At 44.5% G+C, this 23558-nt stretch overlaps 1 protein-coding gene across 11 annotated transcripts in view; it reads left to right on the top strand.

The window, feature by feature from the left end:
* The window catches only part of TENM4 (teneurin transmembrane protein 4), a 737381-nt gene that overhangs the window by 630317 nt on the left and 83506 nt on the right, over positions 1-23558 (top strand). For all 11 annotated transcript variants that reach the window (XM_079105080.1, XM_079105086.1, XM_079105077.1 and 8 more), the window contains 2 exons: positions 6515-6661; positions 19846-20062. In XM_079105080.1, the coding sequence (XP_078961206.1) occupies positions 6515-6661; positions 19846-20062 (364 nt within the window). The remainder of the gene's footprint in view (positions 1-6514; positions 6662-19845; positions 20063-23558) is intronic.

Raw genomic sequence — 23558 nt, 5'->3', positions numbered from 1 at the left:
GACCCTGGGCAAGTCACTTCCCTTAGAAGTCTTCTCAGGGTCAGCATGAGGGTTATGTGAAACAATGAATGTCAAGTGCTTGGTGCATGGGCAGGAATGATGCTCAGTAAACTTGTTTTGCTATTTTATCATCATATTCTTATTCTTACTTTTAATTTGGAGGACTTCATTGGCCAGATTAATTTTTGAAATTTAACAGAAAAAGCTACTTGTTTTTTAATAAGAGATAACAACAGCTAATTTAAGATGTATGGAAAGGGTTTGGGAGAATGACAACATACCATGCCCTTCAGCTGGGACAGCATTGCCAGATACACCATGGATGCCACTAAGACCCATCAGGTGACAATAGGCAAGCCTTCTCACTGTTCACATGCTGGTCCTCACATGACAATAAAATCATTCCAGCAGGAAAGACTAGTACCCCTGAGCATTTTGAAAACAGCATTTCACACATTATTATCATCAGAGAACTCTTCAAGATGGACTAAATTTAATAACAGAATTATTATTTGATGGAATTTTTCCTAGTATGTGAAGTTTTTTTTTGTTTTTTTGTTTTTTTTTTTTTTTTTTTTACATCCATAAGACTTGAATTTTGTGAATTTTTTAGGGGTATTGATATAATTACACCCATTTGATTGAAAAAGGAAACAGAGGAAGTTACATGGCTCCCTGTGACTCACCCCAGGAAGTGGTTGAGCCAGGGCTTTGGAGTTTTTGGCCCAGTCCATGTTTCCAACATTCTACCTTCTACCACCATAGGTCACTGAAAATGTCCCACAAATTCTAACATTTTTTTCCTTCAGATTTCACCTTCTAAACTGGCACCCATACAGGGAAGTGGCCCACGTCTTGCCTCAAGCCAACTGTTCTAATCCTTAGTTCAAAAAATATCATCACCAGACCTTTAGTTGGACTAGGTCAGTGAATCATAACTTGCTTTAAAAGATATATGTTTCTTGGCAAAATCTAGGTCTGAACCAAGCCCCCATCTGACTGACATTCTGGTACAATGGGCACTAATTCTAAAAATGAATTCAGAGACCTATACCATGCAAGGTCAGGACTTGTCCAGAGTATGCATTTTGCAGCTCAAAGAAAAGCCAGTTTTTGTTCTCTTTCCAGATGCATTGGTAGAGAATATAGAACATTCACTTAGCAAATATGTTGAACTGAGGTTTGTCCAGCTCCAAAGTCCCCATAAAAACATACGTTTTTATTACAAATTCAAGAATGAATAGTATGAAATTAACACTTCCCTGAAAATGTGGATACTACACTAAAGAAAGGGTCCCTGCCCTCGGAGTACCTGCAATCAACAGAGAAGACACAAAAACAAATAATTCCAACAAAATGTGGCGAGAGTTATAATAGGGGAAGGTGAGGAACTGGGAGGGAGACCCCCACCAGACTAGGCAGGGACCTTGTAGGTTGTGGAATTCAAGCTAGCTTATAAGAAAGCCACTGAAGATTTTGTAAAATCAGATGACACACCTTTATAATCTGGAAGGATCAATCTGGCCATGTTGTAAAAGAATCGAGGGGGGTTCTAGGGATAACAAGGCCAACTAGCAGACTACTGCTGGCATTTAGGTAAGACAAGATGGCGCCCTGGTGTGGAGAAGTGCATGTCAAGATGAAAAAGCACAAAAGGACCAGAAGGAAAACATAAAGAAAGGGGGCAATTGATATACGATAGGTGCATCACATAGCCCCCTGGCCACTTAACTGAAAAATATATACCTCTAAGGATTCTGAAAGTCTTCTAGTCCCACCAGATGCTAGCTGCAAGGGGACTTCTGCACAGGCCTGAGCAGGACGTTGAAGATAAAGCAATCCCTTGTCATTTAAAGCTTCTTTCAAAAAGCCCTTCTCTAAACCTTAAAATTACATTATTTTGGCTCTAGCAAATGACCGGTGTGAGTCCTTCCAGAGGGGATTGTTGATGTCACTTGAGCTCTCTGAATTATTGATGAGGTTCAGGTTTGTGGAATTAATGAGTTTCCGCTGTGGGGAAGGATGGGCATGTTGCTTTAAGAAAGTCAGCAGGTTGCCCTGGAGGAGGCTTCCTCCCGCTTGCTAATGGGGGCATGATTATCCCAGAAGCAGAGTGTGGGATGAGAGGGAACTTCATTCCACCTGCAGGTACTCCAGAGGTCCCTCTGAAACCAACAGGACAGTGCAGGTCCTCGAGGTGTAACTTGGCTCATTTGAAGAAATTGACTGTGGATAAAGTGTCCCTGTGGTTCCATATTGAGATCTTCCCCGGGAACAACTGCCCTTGCAGACAGCCTCGGAGCCACACTGAATGTATGCATTAGGCACCCAGAGGAACTCACAAGAGTAGGGCTCCCAAAGGGGCTGTCAAGGAATAGAATAGTACAGGGTTATGTGGAGAGAAGGATTCTGAAGTCGAATTAGAAAATGGTCCAATAATCAAATAAGCAGTTTTCTTTAATAAACATATTGTCATTCAGTGTGACTTTCAAGGATAAAAATATGGGATGTTATATTTTCTGGCCTTATTTGACTACAAATGCCTCTTTCTTAGGACCTCTTAGAACTAGTATTTCACAAAGTTTACTATGAGAAGTGTTGTTTAAGATTGTTAGACCCAACTTAAATCCTTCCTGGAAGAAAGCAAGGTATAGGCAAAATATAAAAATCTTGAGGGCAGAGGCTATATCTCATCTCCTTATGGCCACAAATTAACATACCTTCTGGCTTCCAGTAAATGCTGAGTCGAACTTAAGCATAGAACCACTGAACCTAATGTTGTTTTGACCTTCTCTATTGGGTCAATTGTGCTACAAGGACATACTAGATCATCTCATCCAAAACCTTATTTTATAAATCAAGAAACTGAGGCCAAAAGAGGAAAAGTTGGCTTCCCAACTCCCTCAGGTCAGACAGGACCTAGTTCTTCTTTCCTCATCCATTGGTTCACTTCACCACTACATATTAAGTACCTACTATGTGGAGGCACTGGATTAGGCACAATTCAACGGTGGTTTGTTTTTTGTTTTGGAGGAAGTTTTTTGGTAAGGGAGATTGAGCCCTTGTGTGCTTGACCACAGAGCCACATTCCCAGACCTTTTTTATATTTTATTTTGAGACAGGGTCTCACTATGTTGCTTAAGGCCTCGCTAAGTTACTGAGGCTGGCTTTGGACTTGTGATCTTCCTGCTTCAGTCTCCTGAGCCTCTGGGATTACAGGCAGGTCCCATCACACCTGGCCCCAAATTTCCTTTTTGGAGTTTACATTCTAAATGAGGGAGTAAGACATTAGACTATTTGCAAAAGTATTCACTTAATTATTTACAGTAATTTCTAAGAGAAATCATCTGCTAGGGAAGCATGATGGGTCTGGCTGGAACACTTGGCCCTGCCCTATCATGCAGCTGCCCTCTACATTGCATGCTGACCCCGTGACCATGTCACCGTGTTGTCTCCTCTCTTTAGCAAGGTTTGTACTTCTGAGGATCATAGATTCTGACCCAAACATTGACAGTTTTGACTGGCAAAGGGTTCTTTTCTGGCTTGTGGATTTCTTAGTGAAGTCATACAAAGTTTCAAAAAAATCTAATAACAGCAGCCATTTATTAAATACCTATTTTATGGTACCCACTGTGCTAAATTAGTGGCACATATTATCTAGTTTAATCATCTCAACAACTCTTTGAATTGGGTATTATCTCCATTTTACAAATGAGAAAACTGAAGCTTAGAGTTAATTTGCTGGTCATCCATGAGTAGGAAGTAAAACAATGGCCCCAGAATTTGAAGTAAGGTTTGTCCAACTCTGAAGCCCCTGCTATTACAATACATGGTTTTCATTAAAAATTTAGGATTACATAGTATGGAATTGGAATTGTTCTGAAAATCAGGACCCGAAATGTTTAACTAAAGTTAGTTACTTTAGAAATAACTCATGCAAAATACCTAGTGCAGCAAGCCAGCCATGATAGATCCCCAGCATATGATCACTGTCTGAAGCATCTCAACCAGGAGTTGGCATATTACAGCCCATGGACCAAATCAGGCCCATTGCCTGCTTTTGTAAATGAGCTTTTACAAGTACACAGTGGTGCTCATGCATTGATGAATCATGTGTGTCTGCTTTCAAGTTACAGTGCCAGAGTAAGTATTTGGAACAGATTTCTTGTGGCTCACAAGTCTAAACTTCTGTGTGGACCTTCACAGAACAAGTTGACTGATTCTGATCTAGATAACTACCTCAGTTTCCTGTTTTGTTCTCTGAGCTCTAACTGAGTGTAGAAGTAACAATTAGGATAGGATATGCCTTCTCCCAAATAGAAAGAAAGGGCTTAACTGTGCACCAGGTTTTGTGCATCATGCATACCTGGCCTTACTTAGCCACCCCAGTACCACCCTATTACAAGTAAGAAGAAAGTTAATAATATACTGAATCACAGCCACTGGGAGGTAGACCCAGCCTTTGATATGGCTCCACACTTGTGCTCTTAGACGGAAGATGTTCTTTGCATCTGATAGTAGGATACAGCAGGCTACAAAATATCAGTCTGCTACCATTTTTAAAGATAGGACCCTTCTTCCTCCAAGACTAACCCAAATATAAATGAGCTTTAATTAAAATCAAATCCCAGTTGGATGGACAAAATTTAAGTAAGACTAATTGGGGACAGGGAGGCTGCAAATGTTTAGATCACTGGGAATGGCCAAGGCCGACTGCTGAGACCGTGCCTGGGTATCTCCTGCACGTCACAGCACTTCTCCCAGGACCCACATTCACAACTTCCTTTCTAATCATGTTTGGGGACAGCCATGCTGGTGGTTTCCCTTTTCTTCCCAATAGCTTCTACTGGGCAAAGACCACATATTCTACCTCTGCTCCTAAACTCCTAGAGGAATCCCTCCTAGGCTTGGAGAAACACTCAACAAATGTTTCTTCCTTTAAATGGAAAACACAGTGCCCAGTTTGATTCATTGGTCGCTCTGCTACCCATCTCAAGTGAAAATGAACATGTTCTTTTCTTCCCCATTGGGGAAGTAGTCAACAATCAAAAGTCCCTATAGCACTAAGGTTTTAGGTTCTGAACGATCAGCCACTCAGTGAGTGCCTACCTCGGACCAGATCTGATACTGGCCAGTTACTTTCACGTCCATTGTCCCACTTAAGAATAAAGAGTCAATTTTCCCTTTTTTCATGCCAGAAAAATTCAGTTGCAGCCATATTTGTAGACATTTGCCACTCGTAATACTACAACAAATTCAGCTTTCTAGCTGCTAAGTGCTTTCACATCATGCTTTTCCCTGAGAAGAACACCATGCCAGGGATGGGTGTATTTTGATAGTACCTCCAATAAAGATTGGCACTTTTGTTAAAAATCAGGACTTGAGTGAAAACCAAGAGGCAAACTAGAAGCCAAAGTGAATCACGAAACCTAACACATCCTCAGACATAGTTTTCTGAACCACAAACTCAGTTTGAAAAAGTGGTAATCAAAAAGTTTCTAAATCTATTGAATAGTAATAAAACTCACCACGTGGTCATAAGGTCAAAGAAGAACCAGCACAGTCAAAATTTTGCCTGGGCCAAACTGATTAGGTCACCCCAGCCCTTGTGGATGGCCACGACTATTTGGTTCCCCTATCTCTTATGTCTCTCTTAAGACCCTTCACAGTGAATTGTTTTGCTTATGCAAATTTGCATCCCGTGATGGACTGCATGCTCCTCAAGCATAAGAACTAGGTCTTGTTCATCTATGAGCCTGCAGTGCCAACCTGGAATGCTGCTGAATGAGTGACAGGCAGACAGATAGAGGTACAGAAGCACAGAATGTGAGCAGAGCAGCCTGCCTGAACCTGCATTGGCACTTGCAGACAACACAAGTTTGTCTCTCTCACCACTGTTATTGAGCTCCTCTGGGTGCAGAGCCCTCTTCAAAGTGTAATGTAGACAAGATGGTAAGAAAAAGAGGCAAGTCCTCAAGCAAAGACAGTGGCTTAGGGCAAAACAGGACAAAACAAGTCAAAAGCTAAGATCCTATAAAATTGACCTAGTAACAAGAGTTGAAAAAAGAATAGCCCTTTAGAGTCAAGTCCAGAAGTGCTGAGGGACAGGAGGAATAAACAGAGAGATGTTTCCTTTGTTCCAAACAGTGACTAGAACAAAGGGGAGCATGGAAGACTGAACAAGGACTGGTCAGATTGAGGCAGGCCTCCACTCACTGCCTGCAGCCCTGGAATCCAAGCACTGTGAAAGGGAGAGCTGCAGATGCAAAGGGTGCAGGTCCTACCTATTCCTGCCACTTCTGCCTGCAACCTTAGCAAGTCCCTTCACCTTTGAGTTTTAGTGACCTTCTCTGTGAAGTGGCAGGTCCTAAAGTCACCTGCCTTCCTGGTGTACTGTGGCATTGATGTGCTAATGAATGTGGAAGGACAGTGCAAGCTGTTGGCAGAGTGGATGTGTGGGAAGGCAGTCGGTGGTGAGTGAGCAGACCTTGACTCTATATCCTTTGTCTTGCAGAGGGTTGCCCCGGGTTGTGCAATGGCAATGGCAGATGTACCTTGGACCTCAATGGGTGGCACTGCGTCTGCCAGTTGGGCTGGAGAGGAGCAGGCTGTGACACTTCCATGGAAACCGCCTGTGGAGACAGCAAAGACAATGACGGAGGTAAGGTTCTGGCACCCCTGGCCCCTGGCAGCTCCAGGGGTGGGCGTCATTACTGAGTTAACAGGCTTCCAACACCAGCTGTGCAGTGGGGGCGGGGGGGGGCGGCTGTGCCACCAGGCAAGCAAAAACTATGCCTGTGGCTTAAGGAATGAGTGCATGTCACTAGTTGTTCCATTTGGATTCTTGAAAATTGACCAGTAAAACTGAAATTAATTGGCATCCAGCAGCCAGGATAGAGAAGGAGATATAGAAGGAAGAGTTTTCCCATAATTCAACAGTGGGATGAGTTTCCTGGCAAAGTTATGAGCTCCTCCTCGCGGGAGGTGCCTAAAAAGTCCATCCAGTCCTGTGTTGCAGAAGCTGTACAGGCTGCTCCTCCTGGAAAAGGGGGTTGAATTACCTTTGATCATGGGCTCTTCTCTGATTTGGGAAACACCATTACCCCCAAACCCTCTGCTTCCCTGGGTTTGTGATAGAATTTGCCTTTGCTTTGGATTTTTTCAAGTGCTAGATAGTTAAAACCCAAAGAAGGAGAGGCTAATCTTAGGGAACTTTCATTATCTGGGATTGAAAAGACCTGGGTTGTAACTCCAGCTCTGACTTTGACTCCCTGTGCAATCCTTTGGGTGCCTATTTGTTGTCTCTGGGCCTCACTCTTCCTATTTATAAGATGAGGCAGTTGGACCAGGGGAGCTGCTCCAGTTCTTATAATATTCATACAATTAACCTTCATTTTTCTGTTGTGTAAACTTGCATAAATATGATCAGAATGTGCTCTACTTTGCCACTTGCCTGATTCTACTAATCTAAGGGTGTTATTAGGAAAATAAAAGGATAGAGTTGTAGGAAAAAACCATCAAGACAATTACCCCTTCTTTTCTAAAGATGGTCTAACTGTTGTCCAGAGTTGTTTCTGCAGCTCCTCTTTAGACCAAGGGACTTTTTAGTATACGACAGAGTAGTAAATCAACAAACCAAAAACTCAGCACCCTAATCTTTGGAAAATTTTTTTCCTAGGGTATTTCTAAAATATGAAAGCATCATAAGAATTAAAAGGCCAAGTGTGTAATATTGCTCTGGTTCATTTGAAATTACTGGTCATTATCTGAGATACCCTTCAGTCCTTCTGCCTACTGCCCAAATCCAGAAGGCAGCCAGGCCTGATGCTCGCAGGTCTGGGCCTGGTGGAGTAACCATCAACCAAGAGCTGTGACTGACGTTCGTCTTCACAGCGAGGCAGACATAAGGTACATGTTCTTCTGAGATCTTGGAGTGTTGAAATGTCCCTTAGTCAACCTGAAGCTTGCGGAGTTCACTAATTCTTGTGCTACATAAATATCCAGAGTTTCTGTGATGGGACCAGGACTCATGCCAGGCACAGAGATGAGTAACTCCTGTCACTGTGCTCCAGGAGCTCAAGTGAGGGAGAAAGGCCCAAATTTGAATGTTAATGTTCTGTGATTAACTGTCATACGACTTTAGGTTGGTTGTTGTAGGAGTAGGAAGATATTCATCAGAAAGGTAATACTTGAATAGGAAGGAGTTTCCTGGAGTTTCCAGTTAAAGAGATCATCATGGGGGAAAGGCAGGGCAAACCAAGGAAGAGCATTGAGAATCCCTGTCTTTAGGCAAGGTAAAGAATGATCTCATTTGCTCTTCTTAGGGCAGAGACGTCAGCCTACATTATCTGCATGATTTGCCCAGCATCCCCTTCACTTAGCCTGTGTGGGCACCATTCCAATGACAAACAGTCACACCCATGTAATAGAAGAGAAGGGGAGAGGAGCCACACCATGAAGTCATTCCCATTTCAAGAGTTCAGTATCATGGCCAACACCTTCAAACAGCTGTTGAACATCTGGGCAGTAAAAGAACTGAATGTCTTTGGGAAATGTGGAGGGAGAGCAAGCACACTCCCCTCAAACATGCAGGCAAGACTGGCTTATAGAGCAGAGTTCATTTGTTCCTTCTTTGAAATCCAATACTGGTATAACCTGTCTGCCACACTTGAGAACCAGCCCTCCCAGCACTGAAACCCACCAGTGCTTACATATGGCTGGGGCACACAGTAGCCCAAAGCCCCACTGCTTTGATGGGAGAGCTTTTTGTCATAGGAAATGGTGCTGGACCACACCCAGGGGGATTGGATCCTTCTCCAGCTGCTCAGAGAAATGAGCCAGCAGGAAGTAGAAAAGAATAATCAAAAAAATCCCTGATTGTAGGAGACTATACCTCTTACATTTCTTGGAGCATGTTAAGGCCTGAAATGAGTTTATACATCCTTTAGCAATGCTATACAATAGCACCGTAATGTGATTTCATTTACTCACTCAACAAATGTTAACTGAGTGTCTACACTGCACCAGGTCCCATCCAGGGTAGTAGGGTTTCAGAGATAAATAAGACAGGGTCCCTGCCTGTGCCAAGTTTGTGATGTAGAAGGGGAGAGAGAGGGAAACAGCAGGTAACTGCAATACGGTGGGATCACTGCTGTGTTGAAAGAGCCACCACTCATTCACCTGATGTTGTCAGGTGTCTGGGTGCTCTCCTGGAAAGAGTGACATGGTCCCTGTCCCATGGGGCTCCCAGTCCAACCAGGAAGACCTTCCATGGGTCCGTGTGATTAGAAATACAACCATCTGGGTAGGATGAATTGTCAAGAGTCTTTGGCTTTGTCTCAACTGTGAAAATTCTCACCTTGGGGTCCTCTTGGTTCATTGGGCTCTCCATCCATTGGGGAAGACTAGAGGAAGGTGAGGGGACCCTTCTTTTCAGGGGAGCACATCTGAAATAGCTATAGAGCCAGAGACGGGCAGAATTTTTTTTAAGATCATATTTGTGTATCACAACTATCATAATATATACATTACATACTCATATATGGACAGGCAGAATTTATCCTCACTGACCTCACCAAGCAGAGATTGTGGAAGGAGAAACAGTGCACCCTATGTGAGGAACGTGAGCGTAGGCCACATTTAGTATCAAGCTCTCTTCAGTGCAGTTGAGCACCACAGGTATTGGGTCCCTGCTGTCAACAAGGCCCCATGCTCCTTTCTGAGGGGATATGAGGACCAGTGGACATGGCCCAGTCTTTCTCCCTCAGGAAGCTCACAGTCATTTGGAAGAAACTGTCATTCAGATGACTACATCTAATAGAGGCAAAATGAAATAAGTGCCTTTATTTCAGCCATGACAGTGAATGCAGTGTAATCCTAGATACATAATTTAGAGTGCAGAGAAATAGTGTTAGAGTCTTACTGAGTGGTTGTTCATGGTTGAAATGACTCAAGGGCTTGAGGAAGGAATTAGCAGAGTTTAATGTTGAGTAACAGGGCCAGAAAAGACATCTGAGAAATCAACTTCAGCTCCTCCTACTCCCCTGAATGTTACAGACAGGAAATGGGAGCCCAGAAAGGGGAGGTGACATGATACACTTCACAGTCACATGGAAAGTTATTAACACAGACCAGACTAGGACCCCAAAAGCGAGTCATGGCCCATGGCCTGGTGAATCTAGAGCACCCCACCTTCTCCTAGTGTCTTCCTCCTATAAATGCAGAGAGCACACCTCAGACTAAGTGGACTGCAGCAGCTTCACAAACCCTACCAGAGCACAGTCACTCAGGTGTCCGTTTGTAGTTTGCCAAGTGATTGTGCATCCAACAAACAACACTGTGAGGAATGCAGTATGATTATACCCTTACTATTTCCTGATAGGGAGGAAACAGAGGCTTCTGCGTGTTTTGCCCAGGTCACATTGGTGGCCAGTGGCAAAATCTGCTGGCATCTGGGCAGAGCTTTTCACCATGCCAGACTTCAGGCATATGGCTCCATCATAAACCCTTCATTTATGGGATAACTCCCATTTTCTCTTCTTTCTGATCTTGGTAGGCTTAAAGCCACTCTTGTCAAATTAAACTTGAATTTCAAGGTTCATTAAGAATGCTGTTGGGCAGGGGAGATAGCTCAGCTGGTAGAGTGCTTGTCTTGCAAGCACAAGGCCCCGAGTTTGATCCCCAGTACCACAAAAAAGAATGCTGTTGCAGTATTTTTAAACTGTGAGACAAAAAAAAAAAAAAAAAAAAAAAAAAGTTACTCAATATGGCTGAGTTGGGAGTAGCTTTATTGGTTTGTTTTTGTTTTCATGTATGGTCATTGTCTAGATTTCAAAATGGAAAACATCCTGAATGTGACTTGGTAAGTGCCAGCCTCCTGATCCTTTGTTGGAGCTGTCCAATCCATCTAGCAAATTGCTAGATTTCATCCTGGAGGAACTAAGTGGTGAGAGGGGCCAGAGGAGTAAGCACAGCACCCCTGACTCACCCCCTTAATGTGAATCCCTCCCTTGCCAAAGAAAGTGCACCCAGTTCATGTGTCACCCTATTTGTGAAGCCCTTGTTGAAGTGCTGTCCCATGCATCTTCTCATTAGATGCACCCTGACCTTCTCATGAGTATATACTTACCATTCCCATTAAAAGATGGTCAAAGTGTGGCCTTCCTATGCTAAGTGACTATGAGGACAATAATCCCTATGCCACAGACTTGCTATCAGGGTTATAGGTTATGTGTTTAAGGTGCCTGAAAGGCACTGTAGCACAGAAATTTAAAATGCAGGGTCTGTACTGAGATTCTCTGCATTCAAATCCTGTCCCCACTATTTGTTGACTGTGTGACCTTGGGAGGGTTACGCAACTTCAAGACTTCCACCATCACCTGTGAATATCAGTTCTCCCTCCTGCTCCTTTCCACCTGCGAACAGAGAAGTATGATGTTTATTACAAAATATATATTTATATATAAATAAGTACTTTTAAAAATTGGAATTATACTCTTTGTAACATTCTACTTTTTTTCCACTAAGTTTTTGATGTATTTCTCCACATAATAGTGGATTTTTACTTTTTTCACTTTCTTTGCTAAAATCTATATTCCAAACTGTTACCTGCTCATTGCTAGAATGAAAAAAATCCAAATGTACATAAAGGAAAATAATAGCCATCATTGAGAGAGTCTCACAATAAACTTGCAGGAGGACATTTACATGTAGGGATACTGCATCTCAGTGAGCTGAAATGATTTGCCCAAAGTCACATAGTGGATCAGTGGGAGAGCTAGGAATAGATGGAAACTGTGTTTAAAAAAAGAACGCCAGAATAAAAACCCCACTAGAATTTAAACAGCCAGACCTCTTTTGATAAAGGATCTTTAAGCAGCTTCAAGGTATGATAATCTCTTAGATGCTCTTGGCCCCATGAAAGACAATCATGGGTGGCAATACACACAATTGAGAGAGCAACCTAGAATGAGAAATTTCAGGAAAACAGAACAAAGCTCTCTGTCCTCCCTTCTCCTCCCCATCTCCCTTTGCAGGAATGAAGAGTTCACACAAAGCCATAGAATTTGGTCACCCTTCAGACTATCTCTAAACCACGCTTCTCATGATAAGAGACAAGAGAGAAATTGACCTTTAAAAATCTTGTGTTCCAAGGAACAGATAAAGATTTTGTAAGCTTTTTGAAGGAAGGCACAGAATTTATTATAGAGAATGACAAAAACTTCTCCCAGATGTGTACAGAAAGGGGAGGCACATTCACCCTCCCTCCCTCGGGCCTCCTCAGATACTGCTCGTGGCCTATATAGTAAAACAGCTCTATCTTCAGACTGCAGACAACAGCGGGTTGAGGTTGGCTGATGGGCTGTCTGGCCTGAGGAATGGGTAAGCCTGCAGAGAGACCAAGAGGCTTGTAATAACCCTTTCATGTGACCAGCACTTTGATGAATCAGGCAAACAACCACAGTACAGGTTCACTAACCACTTATCCAAACTCCTACTTTACATTTACGCATTCTCTCTTCCAGGAAATGTCCCACCCCTATCCTGAGTTGAGTTCCCCACTTGAGGCTTCCAGAACCCCCTGACCTTCCTTCTTTCCCATACTCTGTTGTCTGTCTGACCTACTGCACTGAAGCCTTTGAGGGTGACACTGCTTTATTCCTGTGTGTCAGATGCCTAGCACAGGGCTCCCCAGCCAGAGAATGGTGCAAAATAAACATAACAGGCTTATTCCCCTTGCTCCTTTCCAAGAAGAGGGATGAGCACTTCCTGCAGGGAATGGCTTCCATCACGTGGCCTGGCCCTGGGCCCTGCCAAACTGATTGAGCCGCCTGATTTGGAATCCTCACACAATCATGCATGCCTTTGTTCATTCATTTAACAAATATGATGCTTACTTCAAGGCTCTGTACTATGTATTTCAAATACAAACGTTAACAAGTCAGTTCCTGCTCCCACAGAGTGGGAACAGAACTGGGAGAGCCAGAATAGCCAAAGCATTGATATAAAGAGTTGTAGGCTGTTGTACATGCCTAACAGTTGGATGTTGAAATATATATGAGAACAAATTCCTAGCTCTATCATTTCCCTAGCAGTACAATATCAGGTAAAATCATATACCCTGAGCCTCCATTTCCTCGTTTGTAAAGATGGCAAAGTTAGCCAAGCTACCACCTTTAATGGAAATCTCTTGTACACTCTTGACTTTCTGGGAAAATCACAGTAAGCCAGCCCTTTGAGAATGTGAGTTGAGGGCATATGAAGCCCAGGAGGTGACTGTCAGACAGCCCAACAGTCTGGAAACTGTCCTGTCGCTCCTCCACCTGACCAAGGAGGACACTGACCTGAGAGAGAGAAACAAGTTACCCAGGTCCCACTCCTTGCTGGCAGCTGTCAAGATCACATAGCAGGAAGCTACTTCCAGGCAGGATTGCAATTGTGCATCCAGAGAAGGGCCAAGTGGCAGCAGGAGACTTGACCCATCTCTGTGCCCCAATGCTTATGTGCAGAGCTCTAGGTAATGGCCACAGCAGAGGGAGGACACTAAGACTTTCCTCACTGACTGACTCCTTTACTCTCTACAACCCAGGAAACTCTCAGCCATTCTGAGAGGCTGGCAAGGCATGTTACCCTGATGTTAGGTGAGCATATTGCAGTTCAGACATCTGAAGGAACATGGCTCAGGACTCAGGGCAGGAGAGAGACAGGTCCGGAGTGGAGGTCTTTGAGCTTCCAGTCTGAACTTCTTTCACCCACACCCTCCTCCCACCAGGTCAGTTGATACCCACCTGTGGTGGGCACTGAGGAGAGACCTGAGGTGAGGTGGCATGGTTTCTTCTCCCTCCAGTGGGAGCACATGGATGGAACTATGAGCAGAAGCCAGTGCTCTGTGCACTAGCAGCAGTGGAGCATCCGGGAACTTCAAATTTGAGGGTCAGGAGTGTGTGACCCACTTTGGAATGTTTCCAAAGGCAGAGACCTGAGCCTTTTTTTTTTTTTTTCTTTTAATCTCTATTTGCTGTTTTCTGGCCTTCCCTTCTCCCTTCCTTTTCTTTTCATCCTCTCTGCATCAGAAGCCACTCCTGGCTGTGGCATTGCTGTACCCTCTCAACCTCCAGCAGCCTGAATGACCTTTTGGACATCTCCTCTGCCCTCTTCATTCTCACCATGTAAGGAGGGGGGATGGGAAGGGGCAGCTTCAGACATCAAAGAAAAAAGAAATTTCTGAGGAGAGGTTCTTCTTTCCCAAAATTTGGGGTTTAGGATTTAGGAGGGATCTACTGAAAATTAGAAGGACATAGAGGAAAATCCTATTTTCCCGATTTTTTCCCACTATGATAAATGAGGGTCTATTAATGGAAATAGCAAACATATGAAACATTGACAATTTACAAGTCAACCAACATGTGTGTAATATAGAATTGAGATATGAGTTACCTGGAAAATGTGTTTCCAAACCAGCCAAACCAAAAATTCCCCAAAACTATATATTGATATGTTTCTAGTTTACCCCAGAATTTTTTTTCTGTCTCCAAAGCACACCTTTTCTTTTTAATACAAATCTTCTAATATTTGTCATCTATGTCTTAGAAAATTAAATTGTGAAACATGTCCCTTACAATAGAGCAGCCATATGCATTGTTTCAGACTTTCATATGCTACATTCAAAAATATAAAGAGGGTTTTACACAGAAACTGGTTTTGTGAAATGCAGCCTTTGAAAATAAATTGGGAGGCCCTATTCGCTTTGGGGCTGGGGTTGTGGCTCAGTGATGGAGCGCTTGCCTAGCATGTGTGAGGCACTGGGTTCGATTCTCAGCACCACACATAAATAAATGAATAAAATAAAGGTCTATCGACATCTTTTAAAAACATGCACTTTGTTTAAATATGACTGCCTCTATTGGTGGAAGTTTTTCCCACATTTACTATTGAGAAAGTATTTGTTATATGTATGATCAGGATAGCACCGTGTAGGCAGGCAAAATTCCTGACCTGGCAGTAATCACTCTAACCTGCAAAACATAGAGTGAACAATTCCACAGTCCCAGTGTCTTTCATAAGAGCACCATCTGTGTGATATGTCCATCTCAGAGCACCACAGAGTGTAATTCCATCAAGATCTCCACTGCACTAATTTATATGTGTGTTGTTATGGCTGTGTTTATATTTAGAAAGGCTGTCCTTGATGTATGCATAGGAAGGGCCAAGGCCAAATGGCAGCACTGTTACCAGGATACCAGGTCAAGGAAGCACCTGGCCGGAGCTACTGGTAACTATAACTAGCCAAATCCTTACTTAGGTACTACATATCACATGCTGCTTATCAAGTGCTTCACATGCCTGACTTCACCTAATCCCCACAGCATCTCTTCGAAGTAGGTTTGACGATTCATTTCTTCCATGGTAGAACTGAAGCTCAGAGCTTTGGCTGGGACTTTTATTTCCAGCAAAATGTCCAATGAGGTTATCACCAGGACCCTCTGACTCTAAGGCACAACAGCTTGTTTTTAAGAACTCAGCAAAGAAGCAAAGGGGGAACCAGGGAGCCCTGGATCCCAGAAGCAATGTGAAAACAGAAAGTCAGAGCAGAGGCACAGGGTGTGACAGGATTGTAGAACCAGGAGGCAGGGCACACTCCCGGAGGACCACTGCAACAGAGCCTGGCTGGGACTACACACTACCCACTAGACCACAGCAGTGACACCGAGGAATGGCTCTGCTGACTTAGGGGGTGGCGGGCAGGGAAAGTCTGCTGTAAGCAATGGCACCTACACCACAAAGCTCTTGAAGTCCTACATACCAAAGTGGCACTAGAATTCTATTAAGCATTCCACCCAAAAAGTGGCCCCAGACTAGTGGTACCCCAGAAACCATTCTGAAGGGTTCATTCAACCACGTGAGATCTCCTGTATGAAAGGCAAGCTGCCCTGGGACTCACAAGCAGAATCAAAGAACACCCAGGACGCGAGTGGCCCCAGGCTGCAGTCAACAACCCCGGCATAGAAAAGTTTGTCACTCCCAAGAACGTAACAATCTGAGAGAGGCTATAACATAAGTAAGTTTTTATATGACTAAAGAGATAAAATGATGTATAAAACCATAAGGATGGAACAGGATACTATCAAGAAAGAAACAAGCAGGTTTTGAAAAGTTCTAAAGAGACAATCTGGAAATTGTAAAGTATGGGTAATTTAAATTAATGGCCCAAAGGGCAAGTAAACAGCAGACCAGACACAAATAAAGGGAAGCTATGTGAAGTAGAATATAGATCTGAGGAAATAAATCAGAAAGGGACACAGATAAAAGGATGGAAATTAAGAGAGATATTGAGAGACATGAAAGATAGAAGGTTCTTTAAGCATTTAGTAATATTCCCAAAGAAAAGACTAGAGAGAAAGGGAAAGAAGACTATTGGAAGGGCTTAGAGCAGAACTTCCAGAACTCACAAAAGATGTAATCTAATTAAAGGGCCCATTGTATGGCATCTCACTCACTGCATGGAGCATGCCTGCATGCTGAGTCACATGCTCAGAGACAGATTGCCAGCCTAGAAGTTCCCTGGAAAAGCTTTGTCTCATTGTCACAAGACACCCAAAAGAAGCTTTGTACTTCACACCTGACTATAGGGGCAGATTGTGAGTCTAAGGAATTAATCATCTTTCTTTGTCTCTCTTTATGAGCACATGAAGAAACAAGTTTAAAGAAATTAAGCAACTGTACAAGGTTACCCATGGGAATTGGGATCCAAATCCAGGCAGAAAGAGGGCTCCCGTAAGCACTGTGACTATGCCACTGAAGACAGCGTGAGAGTATCCCTCAGGCTCTGGTGTCTTGACTGTGATCCTAGATCAGAGGAGCAGCCCTGGACTGGTTAAGTCCTTTATCCATTTTTCAGATCTTTGTAGAGGAACATCTTTGTTCTGGTCCAGTTCTGGGCCCTGAGATACTGAAATGAATCAGACAGCAACGAACCTCCAGGAGCTCATTGTCTGGGGAAGAAGATAGAGAGAATAGTCAACTTATAGTTCTGGGGAGAGTCATTCTGGAATGGAATTTCCCCAGGATGCTGAAGAGTAGTGTTTCAGTAACATTCATGAAATCATGTTCTCCTAACTTTTAAATGTCTCTCTGGAGGACTCAAAGAACATTCCATACCTCAGAAAGAACTGAGTTCAAATCCTGAGTCAGCTCTTTCACCAACTCTCTGTATGATCTCCAAGTAAGGTTACCACTTCAAGCCTCTAGTTCCTTTTCTCTAAGATGAGGGTAACAACAGTGGCTACCTCATAGGGTGGGAGAATTCAATGACACATTCCTTATAAAGTATTAGCAAGCGCCAATGTGTGGCACTCAATGCATGCTGTGATTCATCTTTATCATCAATTTAACATTGATATTAGTAAGCACCACCACTCCCGGCCATCCTTTCCCAGGGCTCAAGAGCAGACGCTCCTCCTCAGCAGAAGGTGGCTCTGCCCAGGTGCCACAAAGCAGTGTTTATAAAGAGGTAAAAGACTGCTTCCAGGGACTGCCGTGGTGGTAAACAAGAGCAGGCAAGAGCTAATAAAATTTCAAATTAGCCATGACTTTTCACGGCCCTTCAATTGTGCTAGCTGATTTAATGGTCAACATCCCTGCTCGCTGGGATTGAATAATGGAGCATTTCTGCAGAGTTATGGATGCGGCAGCTGAATCTGTCATGCTAACATCAATAGCAGAATGCAAATAACCCTCCGCTTGGGCTGTAATTATGTGTTTAAGCAATGTCTGACAGGGGCAGCCCAAGAATGCGTGATGGAGCCTGCTGACTGCAGGAGAGGACGGTGCTTTGCCAGGCAGTTGTATCTGGGGCTGGGACAGGAGCAACAAGTTAAGGCCCAGAACGTGTTGGGGCGAGGGATGGCTTTCCTCCACATCCTAGAATGACTCTGCCAGGCGAGCACAGGAGGAATGGCCCCTCATTTGATGAGCCATGTTCTAGGTTCAGGGAAGAGAAACCACCTTTATGAAGCACCTACTATGTGTCAGATACTATTTGTGGACATAGTACTACACATTTTAATATGTAACAAATACCTATCTGACATTTACTCCTAGTATCCCCATTAAGAGATGTAGGAAACCAAGACCAGAGGGTTTAAGTGACTGGCCCATGGTCACACACAATGGTAAGTTTTAGAACTCAGATTTGAGCCCAGACCATCCGGCTCTAGAATCCATGTGCTTTTTCTCTGTGTTGCCTTGAAAAGAGGCTACAAGCTCTAAGGCGCCATGCAGACATGGGAGAGAAAGGCAAGGAATTTTTGACTCTAGTTTATTAAAGAAAAAAAGAAAAACTGGGTTTCGGGGCAGCTAAGTAGCTTGCCTGTGGTCACCCGGCTAGTGGGGAGGATGCGGCCTCCGTTTGGCCAGTGTACATGCGGTGCTCTGGCAGTAGCCTTTGCACTGTGATCTCCACAGAGCAGAAGTGAGGGGGATATCTGAGCAGTACTCCCATATTGTTCATGAGGAGGCAGGGGCTCAGGAAGATGAAGTACAGGAACTTGTCCAGGATCAATCTCGGGGACAGCACTAAGACTTGAACTTCAATCTCAGTGTCTCATGATCCTTCCACTTTGCTTAATGGAATTGACTAAAGACATGGTTTTCTGACTTTTATAGACTGGCATTTGTTCTCAGTTTTTCATTAATAAATTCATTCAGTTTTCATTCATTTGTTTAACGGCCATGTTTTAAGCATGCCTACTAAGTGCTAAGGGTGGAACAGAGACGACCAGAACAGATCTGTGACCAGGGTGGCAGAAACGGTTATCCCAAGTCACACAGCAAATAAGTAGTAAAGTCAGAATTTGAACCCAGGCAAGAATACACATCATCACACTCTGCCCTTAAAACATAGGCCATCACCTTGGGCCCTTGCTGTCCCCTACTTTGGGCAGTGTACCCTGGGATCATGCCCCATTTTAAACCATTCTATTGGGTGTCTATAAAAGTATTTTGGGATAATGAGGCCAAGAATCTATGATCTGATAGAATTTCTTCCTTTGCACTTTGGGAAGACCGTACTGCTGTCATGCAGTCCTGGGGAATCTACCCTATGGTAAAGAGGATTCCCTGCAAATGGCAACTCCCAGGAGGCGGACGTGGGCCTCCGTGGACAGTGCCTCAGGCCATGTGGTCACCTGGCCACTGGGAGAGATGCCACATGCCTCCTCATCACTGCCTCATCCTCGCCCAGAGCAGGCAGTCATCAGGTCCTGGAGTTTTTCCTCCTAAATGTCTCTAACCCATCCACTACTTCAGTCACTACTGCTCCAGTCGAGGCTGTCATTCTTCACCTATGCAGCTCAGTTCCACCCCCTCCTTCTTGAACTCCAACTTCTCTTCAGCTTCAACACTGCACAGTCAATGGAGTCACCTCCTGCTTTAACCCTTTAGGTGTCCCCCATGGTCCTGAGGATGAAATGCAAACCCCCTAACCTGGCCTACAAGACCCAGCATGGTCTGCTCCTACCAACCCAGTGACCTTGTCTTGGGCAACTCAGGTGTTCATGTATTTTCTCACCACTACACCTTCATATATACTGTTCCTGCTGTCTCTTTAGAAGGAAAAAAACAGCACAGACAGTATACTTACCTGTCTGTCTCTCCTGTTAGATTGGTGGGCTGGGGCCAGACTAGGAGTACCTGGATCTCCTTAGTGCCCAGCAAAGGCTTTGGTTTATATCAGCACTTAAAGCTTGTCAGTGAGTAGAACGTAGAGAAGAAATGGATGCAGCCATTGTGGGCAAACAGGGCTAAGAGAACACAGCACTATAAACCACATGCTCTGTCACCCTGCAGATGGCTTGGTGGACTGCATGGACCCTGACTGCTGCCTCCAGCCCCTCTGTCATGTCAACCCGCTGTGCCTGGGCTCCCCCGACCCTCTGGACATCATCCAGGAGACACAGGCCCCTGTGTCCCAGCAGAACCTACATTCCTTCTATGACCGCATCAAGTTCCTCGTGGGCAGGGACAGCACACACGTCATCCCCGGGGAGAACCCCTTTGATGGAGGGTGAGTCCATGGGCCCCAGCTCCAGTGGCAGCTCTCTGAGGGAGTACTGAATCACCTCCAGGGCTACATTTGGGTGGGAGGATACCAGGAGGGTGGGCCTCAAAGGTTCCTGATGGAATGTCAGAGGAGACAGAACAGCAACCTCAGGTACCCACATTAATAAAACTGCTATCCAAGGCATTCAGAATTTTTATGAGCAAAGTTGTGTTGCTCCTGCTGGGTGATAGATGGAGAGAGTGAAAAATCAAAGGTCCAAGGGGAAGCTTGGATCAATTACCCACTTGCAGTCAGCTCTTCACTGATCCTGTGGTCTCCAGATGAGCTGAAGTTTTTTTGACACTACTCACCCTCAGAGCTAACTTCCCGAAAACTTTGGTAGGCTGAGGGAGGGGTGCATCTGCTGTGCCCCAGGTCATATGCCCTTGCGTTCTTTCTGTTTCCAGTTGTGTCATCTGTTGGACATTGCTTCCTGAGATCTTCTCTGTGCCAGGTTCCATGCTGGGACAGAGATGAGTAGAACAGTTTCTGCCTGTTGGTCACTCACAGTCCACTGAAGGATTAAAAATTGGGGGGACAGTTACAGTGTGCTCGGTCAAAAATATGTGCCCAGGGTACTCTGGGGCACAGAGAAGGTACTCTGAGGTAGGGGGAAAGTTAAGACTTAAGATCCAAACCTTAAAGTTGAGAAATAGTTAATGAGGCAAGGGAGAGAAAGGGGGTTCCAGAGAGAAGGAAGAGCTTGTGCTAAGACCCTGAGGCAGGACAGTACACAGGAGCAGCAAAGATGGTGCTCCATCCTCTGCTTCCCAAGTTAGGGCAGTGACCCAGGATGAGGGATCCAAGAGGGGCCATTTATAATGACTTCTTTTGAAAGTCTTCCAATGTAGTGAAGCCTCAGAGATGCAGAGCTTTCTCTGCAAGTCAGCACAGTTAATTCAGCAGTCAGACTATGTGCCTTCTATGTTCATGGTTTCTGTGACAGAGAGTCCCTGTCCTCAGGGGATAGTAGAAAGTGACAAGGGTGGGAAGAGGGGACATCAACAGGACTTGGTCCCTGCTTAGGTATGAGGGGTGCTGGGAAGAGGGCCTTCCTCCTGGATGCTGGGGTAGATGGTGATCTCTCACCAGGACAAGGACCTCAGAGCAGGAACAGGGTAGGAGCAAGTGATGAGCTCCACTTTGAGCAGGGGAAGGACAAGGAAGGACAATAGGACTCAAGAAGAAATGTCTTTCATTTTAAGTAATTCTGGAGCTCTTGCAGAGGTTAGGGCCTAAAGTTCTTGGTTTGGGAGACCGACAACAAACAGGCACTAGTTGAATCTAAGAGCACACGAATGCTTTCTCTGGGAGAATATGTAAGAGCTGGGGTGACAGAGACTGAAAGAGGAGCCAGGAGAGCTCCCCGTAAGGTGGCTTCTATCTTCCCGGGTGTAACAGGAGACACCAAGGAGAAGGCCTCACTGCTGAACGCGGTGGAGCCAGGCTGCAGACTTGGAGGTCTGTCAGCCCTGAGGGTCCACGCCTGTACACTGGCCCAGCCTGTCCTTGCAGGGAGCATGGCAGTTGGGAAAAGTGAGGGGGCGAGTCCTTTGAGCCCAGCACGGAGGGCCTAACACACATCACACCCTTTAGAAATAAAGGTACGTTAGAGTGCATGCTCTTCCACCTAGCCTAAGCATATGGAGAACCTGAGTGGGGGTCTCCTTCCACATTCACAGGGCCAGTCAAGTGGTGGATCCAGGAGCAGAAAGAGTGAAGAAAAACTATTCATTTATCTTGGCCAGAAAATCACACTACAGATGAGTAGCAAAAGCAGAAGTCAGCTCCAGATCATTGTTTATATAGCTGTCACCTTCAGTTAAATTACATACACTTTGAAAGCAGGGACCATTCATCTCTCCAAACCTATAATACTTCAGGCAAGGCCCAGAATATGGTATTTGCTTTACAAAAGAATAGATAATGGAAGCTTCCAGAATGTTATTATAAAATTCCTTTTACCTAACATTTGTCAGACTCATTATATCCCTGCTCCTCAACAGAGGATCTGGATTCAGAAGAGACAGCTGTCTATCACTAAGGATCCCCAAACAGACTTATATGTAAAACAAGCCAAAGTGACTAATAACCTAGAAACACGGGGCACCAGATGCCCTTCTTATTAGGTCACCTATTTGGTGTCCTCGATCTGTGCCAGAAGTACAAAAGCACAGTTGGGGTAAAGTCAAGTCAGTTACCAAGTTCAAGTCATCGATTTCTTTCTTCTCAGGTAAGGGAGTGGGTCTAACAGGATTGGCCAAGCATTTCATCCCTGGATTTACCTCCACTAACTGTGTGACCTTGAGGAACTGATATAATTTTTGTACAGTAGCTTCTAGCTATGATAATATCTAGAGTAATAATAATAACTATGTCATAAAAGCCACAAAAAGGATTAACTAAAATAAAACACCTAACCCAGGACTGGGTTACCCAGGTCAGGTGATCAATAAATGGTGGCACATATCACAGTGAGTATTGCACAAGTTTTGGGATCAGACAAACCCGGATTGAAAGGGTTTCCATTTTCTGACCATGTGACCTTGGGAAAATTTCTTAACCTCTCAGAGCTCCAGCCTCCTCATCTATAAGATTGGGGTGACAAAATCTGTATCACAGGATTGCCATGAGGATTAAATGAGAGAAAAATTACATAAAGACTCAACCTAGTGCCTGCCACACACAAATATTTGCTAATGACAAGATGATGGTGGTGGTTCTGCTGCTGCTGCTGAGATGATATTAACCTGAGTTTCCAGTTCCACTTTCTTAATTGGCAGTAAGACTTGATACTAACCCGCCCTTCAGAAAAGTCCAATAACCACCCAGAGAAGAGCCAGGTTTAGACTACTGAATCATTATTTGAGGAAGAAAAGAAGCCACATTCTTACTAGTCGGCCGTCAGCAGGGTCCTTGTTAGAGAGGAATCTGGAGGCACTTCTCCTGAGTGGAATTTCTGATGGACAGGCAGACCTGACTCTGTGCCTGTGTATGACAATAACAGGGCCTGTATCTGACAGACAAAATCCTATATCCTCCTACACCCCATATGCTCTGCCATAATTTGTCTGGGATTCCGTTTAATGGCCTCCAAGATGCAGACTGACACCCAGTCACCCAACAGCACTCCTGAGACTGGCAGGGAAGGCGAGCCTCAGAGGTACAGTTCCTCACTCCATATATTCCCAGCCATGGGTCAGGTCCAGGGAGTCTCTAGAGTGAGAAATTCGAGCCCAGGCCTTAGAACTGACTGGACCACCCTTCAGTGGAAGATGCAAGCAGGCCAGCTCTCAGAGTCCAGGATCTCCTCAGAGGCTGGACAAGAGGTTCTCCAAAGAGATACATGACACCAGGACTTACATGAGGTGGCAGAAGTCCCATGCTTCTGTGCAGTACCCACCCCCCACCCCGGTATCAGAGGTAAGGGAGCAGGGACTGTCTGGGGGAGGGATGGGCA

Source organism: Sciurus vulgaris (assembly GCF_902686455.1).
Source record: "Sciurus vulgaris genome assembly, chromosome: 11".
NCBI lineage: Eukaryota > Metazoa > Chordata > Mammalia > Rodentia > Sciuridae > Sciurus > Sciurus vulgaris.
The sequence above is the reverse complement of the archived record's forward strand: the minus strand, read 5'-3'. Positions and strand labels throughout refer to the sequence as shown.